This window comes from Leptopilina heterotoma, unplaced genomic scaffold (assembly GCF_015476425.1).
Source record: "Leptopilina heterotoma isolate Lh14 unplaced genomic scaffold, ASM1547642v1 Lhet_256, whole genome shotgun sequence".
Taxonomy (NCBI): Eukaryota; Metazoa; Arthropoda; class Insecta; order Hymenoptera; family Figitidae; genus Leptopilina; species Leptopilina heterotoma.
Window position 1 is genome coordinate 716898 of NW_025110968.1, and position 11558 is coordinate 728455.

Genomic DNA, 11558 nt, shown 5'->3' on the forward strand with positions numbered 1-11558 from the left:
TGAAGTAATTATTAATTTCACAGAAACTTCAATGTAATAAAACCATTATTATTTAATAAATACTAATTCACCTTCTATCAAAAATTCAAACTATTTTTTAAAGTTCTGATGAATCACTAAGAAATTAAATGATATAAAAATTATAACAATTAATTGTTTTAACTTATCATTTTCATTTCTTAACATTTTACAAATAATATTTTCATTGCAATATAGCTTTAAAATATTTCTTAACATCATTAAAAAGTAATATTACGAAATTAAATTTGCTTAAATATAGAACGTCATAAAACCTCGTAGAAAAACAATACAAATATCAATACATTTGTATTCATATTTGCTTAAAAAAAATTTCACATTAGAAACATTATTCAACCTCGTACCTATAATATTTTATACTCTTAGAAATCTTGTAGAAAATATTAGGATCCTTCTAAATTTTTATTTTTACAACTTATTAAGAACACATTAAAACCTTGTAAATTGCTCATTGATACAAAAATCTATTAAATGGGGCTTTAAGCCTAAAAATGTTATCTATATGTGAAAACTATTACTTTTGATGTCATATATAAGAGGAAAACATCCATGAGATCAAGATTACTTTCTTTAGGGTGCAACATAGCTTTAAAATACTTCTTAATATTATTAAAAAGCAATATTGGGGGATTCCACGGGTAAATCAAACAGTTGTACGTGAGAAGTTACCGATTTGTCTCAAAGTTTTTAGGCGTATTCTACCTTCAAAAATAGTGATCTAGCACAATCTTCAATTTCATGAAAAGTGTCATTTTTGAAAACTAAAATTAAAAAATCCATTTTTGCTTGAAAAAATGTCAATTTTAGTCTAAAAAATCGGAAAAGTACTAGTCGATGGGAAATTTTCCAAAGAACCTAATGCCATTAGAATTTTTGAGATATTTCAAAACGCATGCGCAGTAGATTAAAAAACTACTTTTTTGAAAAAAATTTATAACTCAAAAACACCTTTTCCGATTTGGCTCAAATTTTTAGGAAACATAGTTGAAAAGCCATACTTTAAAATGATTATTCCGGAAATCTGGGTATTTTGAGTTTCTAGCCACATTTTTGCAAAATAGTGAGATAATTCGATTTTTTTTAATGTTTCCTTACGGTTTTTGCCTTTTTGTGCCTATACGCAGCTATATAGAAAAAATCTGAGCTCAAATTCACAATCCTTGGAAAATTTCCAATCAATTATCTATATTGAAACTTAATTTTATTTATTTTAGACAAATTTTTACAGCAAAAACAAATACAAGTTGTAATTAAGAGTATTAAAAAGGTGCGCATGACGATTAGGGTGGCCAAAAATTTTTTTAGTGGAAAAATGCAAGAAACCCTTGCAATTTGTTCCAATGACAATAAAAATAAATACGTATTTTTCTATAAACACAAGATCCGACAAAAAACGTTAAAAATCGATATTATACCACAAAAACACATTAAATTATACACGGAGAAAAATGGTGCTGAATTTCTAGTAAAAGTTCCTATAGAATAGTAATAATTCTACTTTTATATTAAAAATTACTATTCATAGTAAAATGTACTTCGCATGAAGTACAAATTACTATTTCTGGTAGTAAAAATTACTAATAGTAATTATTACAGTAGTCACGTTTAAAAATTGCTTTAAGAATTTTAATTTTTACATCGTCATTGTAAATTTTATTAAATTTTGTATTACTTTTTACATTCGATATGTTGTAAATATTACTTGTAGAAATTCTAATAATTAATACTGCGGAAAATAAAGATTGCTTCTGCAAGAAGCAACTTTTACTATTGCAGAACAAACTTTTTACTCGTAAAAGTAGTAATCCGTACCACTACTGTTACACACCTATGTGTGTGATCACGTCACTACTGTCATGCGCAGCGACCGTAACCTGACGTCAAAGTGATCCAACATTTCTAGGTTGCAAGAAGCACGTGTAGCACGGTTCAGTTATTTGGACAATTTTGTTTATATCAGTGGTGCAATCATTAATTCCTATATGCATTTTAATTATTTATCAATTTCCAAAGTATGCAATTCATGTATAATCACTTAATAATTAGTTAATGAATTTCTAATTAATTAATAAAAATTATATAAATAAATGAAATCATTAACATTATAATCTAATAATTTAATAATTAAAATAAGTAATTTTAAATTAATAATACTGTTTATTATTATTATTATTATAAATGTTTATATTTTAATTCAGTAACTTATCTAAATAAATATAATGTATGATTCACTTTATCGAAAAGAGATATATGCGGGTAACATGAAATTTTCTCCATAGCCCTTTTAATTGAGGACTTGGGCTGGGTGAAGAGGCCGAAAAGTCTAAATGGAGAGGTGCGAGCGGTGCGAAATATAATCTTCACCGCTTGCAATGCGTCGATGCCACGTCGCAAAGGAGCCTTTCCAAGGAAAAAATCCTTGCACTGGTGGTCAGAAAAGCTGGTCTCCTTGAGAAAGGAATGCCTCAAAGCAAGAAGGACATACACCCGATCTAAGGGAGATCCCTTGCTGAAAGAGGCTTTCAAGAAGGCGAAAAAGAACCTCAAGAAAGAGATCCGTAAGTCGCGACGCCGTAGCTGGAAGGACCTAATCGAGGAAGTCGACAAGGACCCATGGGGTCTGGCTTTTAAAATCGTGACTAAGAAATTAGTGACGAGGCAAAAGACCCCCGGCCTGGACAATCCCGATTGGGTCAGAAAGATAATAAGTTCTTTGTTTCCTCCTGCAGAACCATACCTTAGAAGGGACTGGAGTTTTTGCAAAGTCGAAGAGGAAGAACTCTTCACACTTAGTGAACTGCAAAAAGCAGGCAAAAGATTGAAAACAGGCAAGGCGCCTGGAATCGATGGGATAAGTAACGAGATCCTAAAGTTGGTAATCGACACTTCACCCCAGATTCTGCTTCGATGCTTCAATCTTTGCCTTGAGAGAGGAGAGTTCTTCCGCGACTGGAAGCGACAGAGGTTAGTCCTCCTAAGGAAAGGTGAAAAACCTCTAGATAAGGTTTCATCGTACAGGCCTATATGCCTGCTAGATACGATGGGTAAACTTCTAGAGGATATGGTTCTGCAGAGAATGCAAAGCCACTTGACCGAAGAGAATCGTCTATCCGATCACCAATTTGGTTTCCGTAAAGGCAAGTCCACGGTTGATGCCATCCAGGCAGTTGTGGACATAGCCAAAGCAGGAAAAAACAAATTGGGACCTGGGAAAAAGAAGAGCTTCTGCGCGTTGGTAGCAATTGACATACGCAACGCGTTTAATTCCGCAAGATGGAAAGATCTCATCGAGTCGATGGAAAAGAAAAACATGCCGCCCTACTTGTTGCGGATAATGGATAATTATCTTAGCGACAGGTGGGTTATATATGAGGGAGACACCTGCACTCTCAAGGAAGAGATGCAGCGTGGGGCTCCTCAAGGCTCGAGGGTGGGTCCATTTGTATGGAATGTATCTTACGATGATTTTCTGCGAATGGATCTGCCCGAAGGTGCGGTGATCATCGGCTTTGCGGACGACGCGTTGTTCGTGTGCACTGCCGAGAGTGAGGAGGCTCTTGGGACATTGGTGAACGAATGTCTGCGACTAGCAAAAAGCTGGCTGGATACCAGAGGTCTTGAAATGGCCCTGGAAAAGACCGAGGCACTGCTGGTCACAGACAGACGTGGTTATGAGCTCCCACGAATCGTGATAGACGGATTCGAGGTCAAGTGGAGTAAACAAATTAAATACCTTGGTGTGGAGTTGGATGGAAGGTTAAACTTCCACCACCACATGGTTATGGCGTCGAATAAGGCGATGGAGTGTGCGGCTAATCTTTCACGGTTAATGCCAAATGTTGGCGGACCCCGTGAACAAAAAAGAAGACTGGTGGCGAGTGTCGCCCATTCTAAAATGCTCTACGCAGCACCAGCATGGGCCCCATCCCTGAGGAGCAAAAGATGTGTTACCATCTGTGAAAAGATACTGTCGGCGCAGAGATCGATAACAACGCGTATCATCTCTGCATATAAGACGGTATCTACGAGTGCTGTGCAGGTCCTTGCAAGTGTCCCGCCAGCAGATCTTTTGGCGAGGGAAAGGGAAGAAATGTTTCTCTTTTCTAAAGAAAGAAGTTCCTTGGATGAGGAGTTAAGACCAAGCAAGGGCCTGATTCGCAAAGAAGCGAGGCACAGGCTCATAGAAAGATGGCAGGAAAGATGGGATGGTGAGGAAAAAGGTCGATGGACTTATCGCCTTATCCCGGCACTCGCCACCTGGATGAATACGAAACACGGTCAGGTTTCCTATTACTTGACTCAGGCGTTCACAGGTCACAGGTGTTTTAACTCGTACCTGTGTCGCTTTAAATTACGCGAGAACGAGGTGTGTGCATATTGCCAGTTCCCTGAGGACAACGCGGAGCACACCCTCTTCTCATGCAAGAATTGGGACTTGGAGAGGCGGGCCATGTTCGAAGGTATAAACAGTCAAGTTACACCGGAGAACATGGTATCGCTGATGACCCAGTCGGAAGAGAATTGGCGGCAAGTCGAGAACTTCATAATCTCGGTTATGTCGAGGAAGGATCTCGACGGCCGCCAAAAAGCGTAATTTAAACAGCTTTTAATTTTGTTCGTTTGTTTTTTATTAATTTATTTTGTGATTTATTTGTCCTTATACATTTTTTAATTGTTTGTGTTTTTATTCATCTTTGTACAGTTTTATGTTTTTTGAATTTTTTATACGCGTTTATTTTTTCTTTTTTTTATATATCCGTTTATAATTTTATCTTCTGACTTTTTACACTTAATTACACATTTGTTATTTTTAATTATTGTTGTGCTGTTAATTCCGCTTTATAGTGAAATAGTTTTAAATTTTTAACTATTAACGCAGGATAACCGCAGAGAAAAGCAGAAAGTCGCATTAGCGACAGAGTTGGAGCGCCACCCTCGAAGGCTAAAGTCTTACGACAGTTCCGAGGGAGGGTAAAGGGCTCCAGAAGAAGGGTTACGGGTTTTAGTGGGTCGGGCTGGTAGTAGGTCGCCAGTGTATTAAATTTAATTTTTTATAGATTTATTTTTCTTTTTTTTATATTTCCTTTTGTTTTATCATACCAACCCCACATAACCTTGGAGTGCGGAATCCAAGGTATCTGTAGGCAGATTTCCCAAAAGTCCCTAAGCAAAAAAAAAAAAAAAAAAAGTTAGGTAGGGTTCGAAACTGTATAGATGTTAAGATTTTCCGATATGTTAAGTTGTTAATTGTAAGTAAGAATGTGAAAAAAAAGTAAAACTTATGAATAATGAATAATAATACACATGCAGATTGTTAATTACTTGAAAACATATTTTTTGAACGCACTGATTATTTTATTTTAATTTATTAAAATAAAACGAGACAATACAGCTCTCTACACCAGCATTTTTTTTCGTCACGGCGTGGACAGACGCGCAGGCGCGCCGGCATTCGTTTCGCCCGTCGGTGTGAGGCGCGTCATTGTGTGGGTACGGATTACTACTTTTACGAGTAAAAATCTTTACCGAAATAGTAATAATTGCTCTGATTCGTAATAAAAGTTGCTTCGCTCAGAGTATTAATTGCTCGGGACATTTTAAATATTACTCGGCTTTTAATAAAATTTAGATTCCTTGAAGTAAATTATACTTTTTCAAAAAAGTAAAAATCGTTTGAATACGAAGCAGAAGTTACTATTTTTCGAGCAGTTTCAAAATTACTACTTAAAAGTAGTAATTTTTCATCGAAAATAGTATAATTATTACTATTTATTTTTCTCCGTGTAAATATCCAAAAAAGGGATAACTTTGGGGTAGTGCTGTAGAAGGTAGGGGTGGTAAAAATTGGAAGTTATATATGTCAAATTACTTGGCGGAGAGCCCTCTATAAATCCTAATAGCTTAATGTTAACTTTTTAGAAACCCTCGCAAATGATTATGATTTTTCGAAAATTTAAATTTTCCTAATGCATTTCATATGGGAAAATTGAAGTTCTCGGTGGCTCGGTAATATCAATATTTTTTAAAGTAAAAAAATACGCATTTATTTTTATTGTCATTGAAACAAATTGCAGGGGTTTCTTGCTTTTTTCCACTAAAAAAATTTTTGGCCCACCCTAACCGTCATGCGCACCTTTTTAAGGGGTAACACTACCCTAGAGTCAGAAAAAGAGACCTATATCTTTGATGATTTGTTTTGAGAAAATGGAAACTAGAATAGGATTTCTTTTTGGAGGGTTTATTAAATACATATTGAAGAGTAGAAAAAAAAATTTTATTAAAAATTTTATAACAAAATGGCGGCGGTAAATTTCATAGTAAAAATCGACTATTTTTTTACGGCCGGAAAGGTTTCTTGAACAGTTTAAGTCCTAAAACACAAAACAAAGAAATTTTATAATCTATATAATATAAACTTAAAAAGTACATAGGATTTTTTTAATTGGATGTAAACTTTAATTTTTATAAACAATTTACTTTTTATTTCTTGTCAAAAAATTGATTATTTTACTAAAAAAGAGCACCATTTCTACAAAAATTGATATAAAAAAAAACTCCTATGTACTTTTCAGGTTTATATTATATAGATTATAGAATTTCTTTGTTTTCTGTTCCAGGACTTAAACTTTTCAAGAAACCTTTCCGGCCGTTTTGGTAAAGAAAAAAATAGTCGATTTTTCCTATGCAATTTACCGCCGCCATTTTGTTATAAAATTTTTAATAAAAATTTTTTTTCTACTCTTCAATATGTATTTATTAAACCCTCCAAAAAGAAATCCTATTCTAGTTTCCATTTTCTCAAAACAAATCATCAAAGATATAGGTCTCTTTTTCTGACTCTAAGGTAGTGTTACCCCTTAATACTCTTAATTATAACTTGTATTTGATTTTACTGTTAAAATTTGTCTAAAATAAAGAAAATTAAGTTTCAATATAGATAATTGATTAGAAATTTTCCAAGGATTGTGAATTTGAGCTCAGATTTTTTCTATATAGCTGCGTATAGGCACAAAAATGCAAAAACCGTAAGGAAACATTGAAAAAAATCGAATTATCTCACTATTTTGCAAAAATGTGGCTAAAAACTCAAAATACCCAGATTTCCGGAATAATCATCTTAAAGTATGGCTTTTCAACTATGTGTCCTGAAAATTCGAGCCAAATCGAAAAAGGTGTTTTTGAGTTATAAATTTTTTTTAAAAAAGTAGTTTTTTAATCTACTGCGCATGCGTTTTGAAATATCTCAAGAATTCTAACGGCATTAGATTCTTTGGAAAATTTCCCATCGACTAGTACTTTTCCGATTTTCTTTAGACCAAAATTGACATTTTTTCAAGCAAAAATGGATTTTTTAATTTTAGTTTTCAAAAATGGCACTTTTCATGAAATTGAAGATTGTGCTAGATCACTATTTTTGAAGGTAGAATACGCCTAAAAACTTTTATTTTACACTCATAGGAACCTTGTAGAAAACATTAGGAACCTTCTGAATTATTAGTTTATAATCTTTAACGTCCGAGATCCTTTATAAATTAAGGCAAATTAAACGAAATGGTCCGAATGTTTTCGTTTAATTTGCTTTAATTTACTTCTGAATTATTATTTTCTCAACCTATTAAAAACACATTAGAACCTTGTACATTCCTCATTGGGACAAAAACCTATTAAAAAAATAGTAGAACCTAGTTCATCTTACATTGTGTTCCTAGAAGGTTTTTAAGTGTTTTCTAATATTTTCTATGAGGCTTTTTTACCAGGGTCTAATAGCATAACCATGGTTTTCTTTCAATCATATCTCGGAAATAAAAGGAGATACAAAAAAAATTAAATACGGTTAGAAAAATGATTAAATTTTGCGTAAAATAAGCCGTCTTTGAAGTCATTTTGTTAACTATTTTTTGAGTTGTAGAGTGAGAAGGAAAAACAAATTATAAAATTTTCTCATTTTGGTCTCTTGACTTCAACTTTTTCAAAAATCTAGAAAAATTTAGATAACATTTTTTTAAAAACACAGAAATCTTCGTTAGAATTTCATCTTTAAAATAAGTCTTCAAAAATTAAAAAATGTTAATCCGTCTTCGATTCATCATTAAAAGTGTGAAGCCGTGTTGCGACAAATCGGTGCATTGAAATTCAACTACACTGAAAAACTGTTGATAGAACAGTTCCGCTATTGACTGTTGTGCAGCGCAACTTGATGTTTAAACTCACAGCTCAATCAAAATTGGGCGAGTTGCTCTCTTAAACTGGACTACCCAATGGCGTTGAGTGAGCGGCTGCTTGACAGATAGTTCGGCAGCTCTATCAAAAAGGAGAGTTGCTCTACCAAAAAGGAGAGTTACTCTCCCAAAACTAAAGTGAGCTGTGCGTTTCTTTTTAACGCAGCACTTCAGCGCATTGGACGAACAGTTCTGCCAACAGTTTTTCAGTGTGTGACGACTCGATTCTGGCTTCGCGCGGCTGCAAATGGGAAAGAAAGCAGGGACGGATTTATGCTAGGGAATAATAAATAATGATGTTTTACGAAGAATATAATGAAACTCGAAGGTTCATCGTTTTCCCGCATGAATTCGTCCCTGCTTTCTCTCCCATTATTCGCATCCGCGCAAAGCCAGAATCGAGTCGTTACAGTTGAATTCCAATGCACCGATTTGTTCACATTCTTAATAATAAATCGAAGACGGATTAACATTTTTTAATTTTTGAAGACTTATTTTAAAGATGAAATTCTAACAAAGATTTCTATGTTTTTAAAAAAATTTTCTCTCAATTTTTCTAGATTTTTGAAAAAGTTGAAGTCAAGAGACCAAAATGAGAAAATTTTATAATTTTTTTTTCCTTCTCACTCTACAACTCAAAAATAGTTAACGAAATGACTTTAAAGACGGCTTATTTTACGCAAAATTTAATCATTTTTCTAACCGTATTTAAGTTTTTGTTGTATCTCCTTTTATTTCCGAGATATGATTGAAAAAGTGATGGCATCTTTTTTTATAGAGTCGCGTGTAATCGTCCTGATACTCTTGGACGGTAGTGTATTTTATTCAAAACATATATTTTTAACCACTTCAGCGGCGTGGCGTTCCACTTCCAATTGGCGTCGCTTGAGTAGGTGACAGAAGCGACAATAAATGCGAAAATGGCGTTCCTATTTAAACTTTATTTCTATACTCTATAAACAAATTAAGTTTACCAAACCAAATGTTTTTAATTATTTGAGATTATGAATCTTAAATTGATTTTCAAAAATTCAAAAATAGTCAGATCCAATATTGTGAACCACTTTGGGTGAATGTTGGAACGCCACTTGTAAAAAGTATTGTATAAGTATATAAATATATATTAATATATTAATAATAATAATATTAATATAATATAATTAATATAATATATTAATAATATTATTAATATTAATATTAATATTATTTATTTTTATAATATTTATATAATATTATTATATTTATATATAATATATTTATTATTAATGTACACTGAGAAAACTGGAGTGTCAAATTCGGAGGTTCAAAAAGTGTATGTTTCCTTTGCTTATGAAGAGAATTAAATAGTCCTTCTAAAATAAATTTTGAATTGATAATGGAAATCTACTTGTATATTCTCTCCCATTATATCTGAGGGTTAAAAGTTGCGCAGAAAATGTGTACGATCTGATGCGCGCGAAATTATTTTTCTGACATTTTATGTATTTAATTTAGGGGTTAGGTTGCCATATTTATTCATTTCGCGCCGGATAAGGAAGGGATTTCTCAAGATGGTTAATTTGTCCCTCTGTTATAAACTCATTTTCCCTCCAAGAGAAATGGCACGAATATCTGTCAATGGTGTATTTGAACATTTAGATTGTTATCCAATAGCTAACTCTCAAATATCAACGATTTGTCCCTCCAGATGTTTAGTCCAATACTCCAGTTTTCTCAGTGTATATATTAATTGTATAAGTATATTATAAAAATTGGCTACATTAAAACCCTTATAAAACTATTTGACACCTCGAAAAAATAATTTTTTCTTGTCCTGTTCGTCTTCATTTATCTCAAATAATAAGAATATTTGAGTTTGGCAAGTTTAACTTGACTACAGACTTTTGAAATCGAGTTCAAGTAGGAACGCCATTTTCGCACTTTTTGCCGGTTCTGCTACTTACTCATGGAACGCCATACCGGCGAAGTGGTTAAAATATTTAACGAAAATATATGTTAAAGGGGACATTACATAGTTGTCATTTTAGTAGTATCATGAAATAAGATAAGAAACCCACATTAGTGCACACACTAAATAGAATTTTATTTTTCTGACAATTGAAATAAGATTTTATCAACAGGAGGCGTCGACATGTAGATGAAGAATAAGTAACATATTTAAATAATTTTAATAATTTGCAGTTAAAACCACGAGAGAAACTAGCTTTGCAATATAGTGAAACTCTGAAAGCTAAATATGGATCACATCCTCATGTACGACGAATCGCTCGTCATAGACAAGTGCCAAAGCATATTTATAATGCACAAGCTGAGGTTCGAAAATCTCGAGAAAAAATTGCACGCAAGTATGTATTATTTATGAACAAAATTTTCTTTCAATTATTTCATTGTACAATTTTTCCTTTAATGTATAAATTTAATTTTTAGGGAGTCAAATAGAAGAATTCATTCAAAGAAAGGCGAAGTGCCATTTACTGCAGAAAGACAAAAACACGTGGTTGCAGAAGAGAAATAAATGCAAATTTTTTTAAATTGAGAAGTGCAAAATTTTCACTATTTTTCATTATGTATGTGTAAAAATATATAACAAACTTTTTGACAAATGCCGACGTAATTTTTTGACTGCTCGGTATGTTACTAATTTACTAATTTTTTTGGAAATAGTTATTGCAAAATGGAATTTTTATTTCTCTAAAACTAATGAACCAATTTAAATGTATTAAGCTTGAATTCAAAGGGGATGGAATATCTATTTAGAATTAGACATTTTTAAAAAAGTATTTTTTAATAAATATTTAATAAATTGTTTACAAATAATTTTTTTTAATTAAAGGAAATGAATTTATCATTCGGTAATTAAATATTAAAATTTATTTAATATTTATTTATTTGTGAGATTGATCTTTCCATAAAATCAATTATTTTAAGAAATTTTAATAAAATTATTTTCCAAAATTCAATTATTTGCAAAATTTTTTAAAAATTCTCGTCAAGAATTGAGTTATTTTTATAAATAGGTAGCAAAATTCTTCTCATGAAATCAATTATTTTTAAAAATTATGATAAAATTCTTGAAAAGTTTTCCATCATTTTCAAAAATTGTGATAAAATTATAGCGTGAATTTTTAGAAATAATTGAATTTTAACCCTGTAAGTTCATAATTAAATAAATTTATTGGTGTAAGTCAGTACATAGGGGAGACTGGGGTAAACCCGCTCACTTTTTTTCAGATCGGTAAAAATCTAGGAAATTATTCTCTAAATCCAAGTTAATTTATATCATTTGAAAGCTTATGATTT

General features: G+C 32.3%; 1 protein-coding gene across 1 annotated transcript in view; it reads left to right on the forward strand.

Moving 5' to 3' along the window:
• Positions 1 to 10861, forward strand: part of LOC122503293 (DDB1- and CUL4-associated factor 13) — a 117224-nt gene extending 106363 nt beyond the window's left edge. The window contains exons 6-7 of the mRNA XM_043613773.1: positions 10440 to 10603; positions 10686 to 10861. Coding sequence (XP_043469708.1) covers positions 10440 to 10603; positions 10686 to 10773 — 252 coding nt within the window. The 3' untranslated portion in view covers positions 10774 to 10861. The remainder of the gene's footprint in view (positions 1 to 10439; positions 10604 to 10685) is intronic.
• The last annotated feature ends 697 nt before the right edge of the window (positions 10862 to 11558 follow it).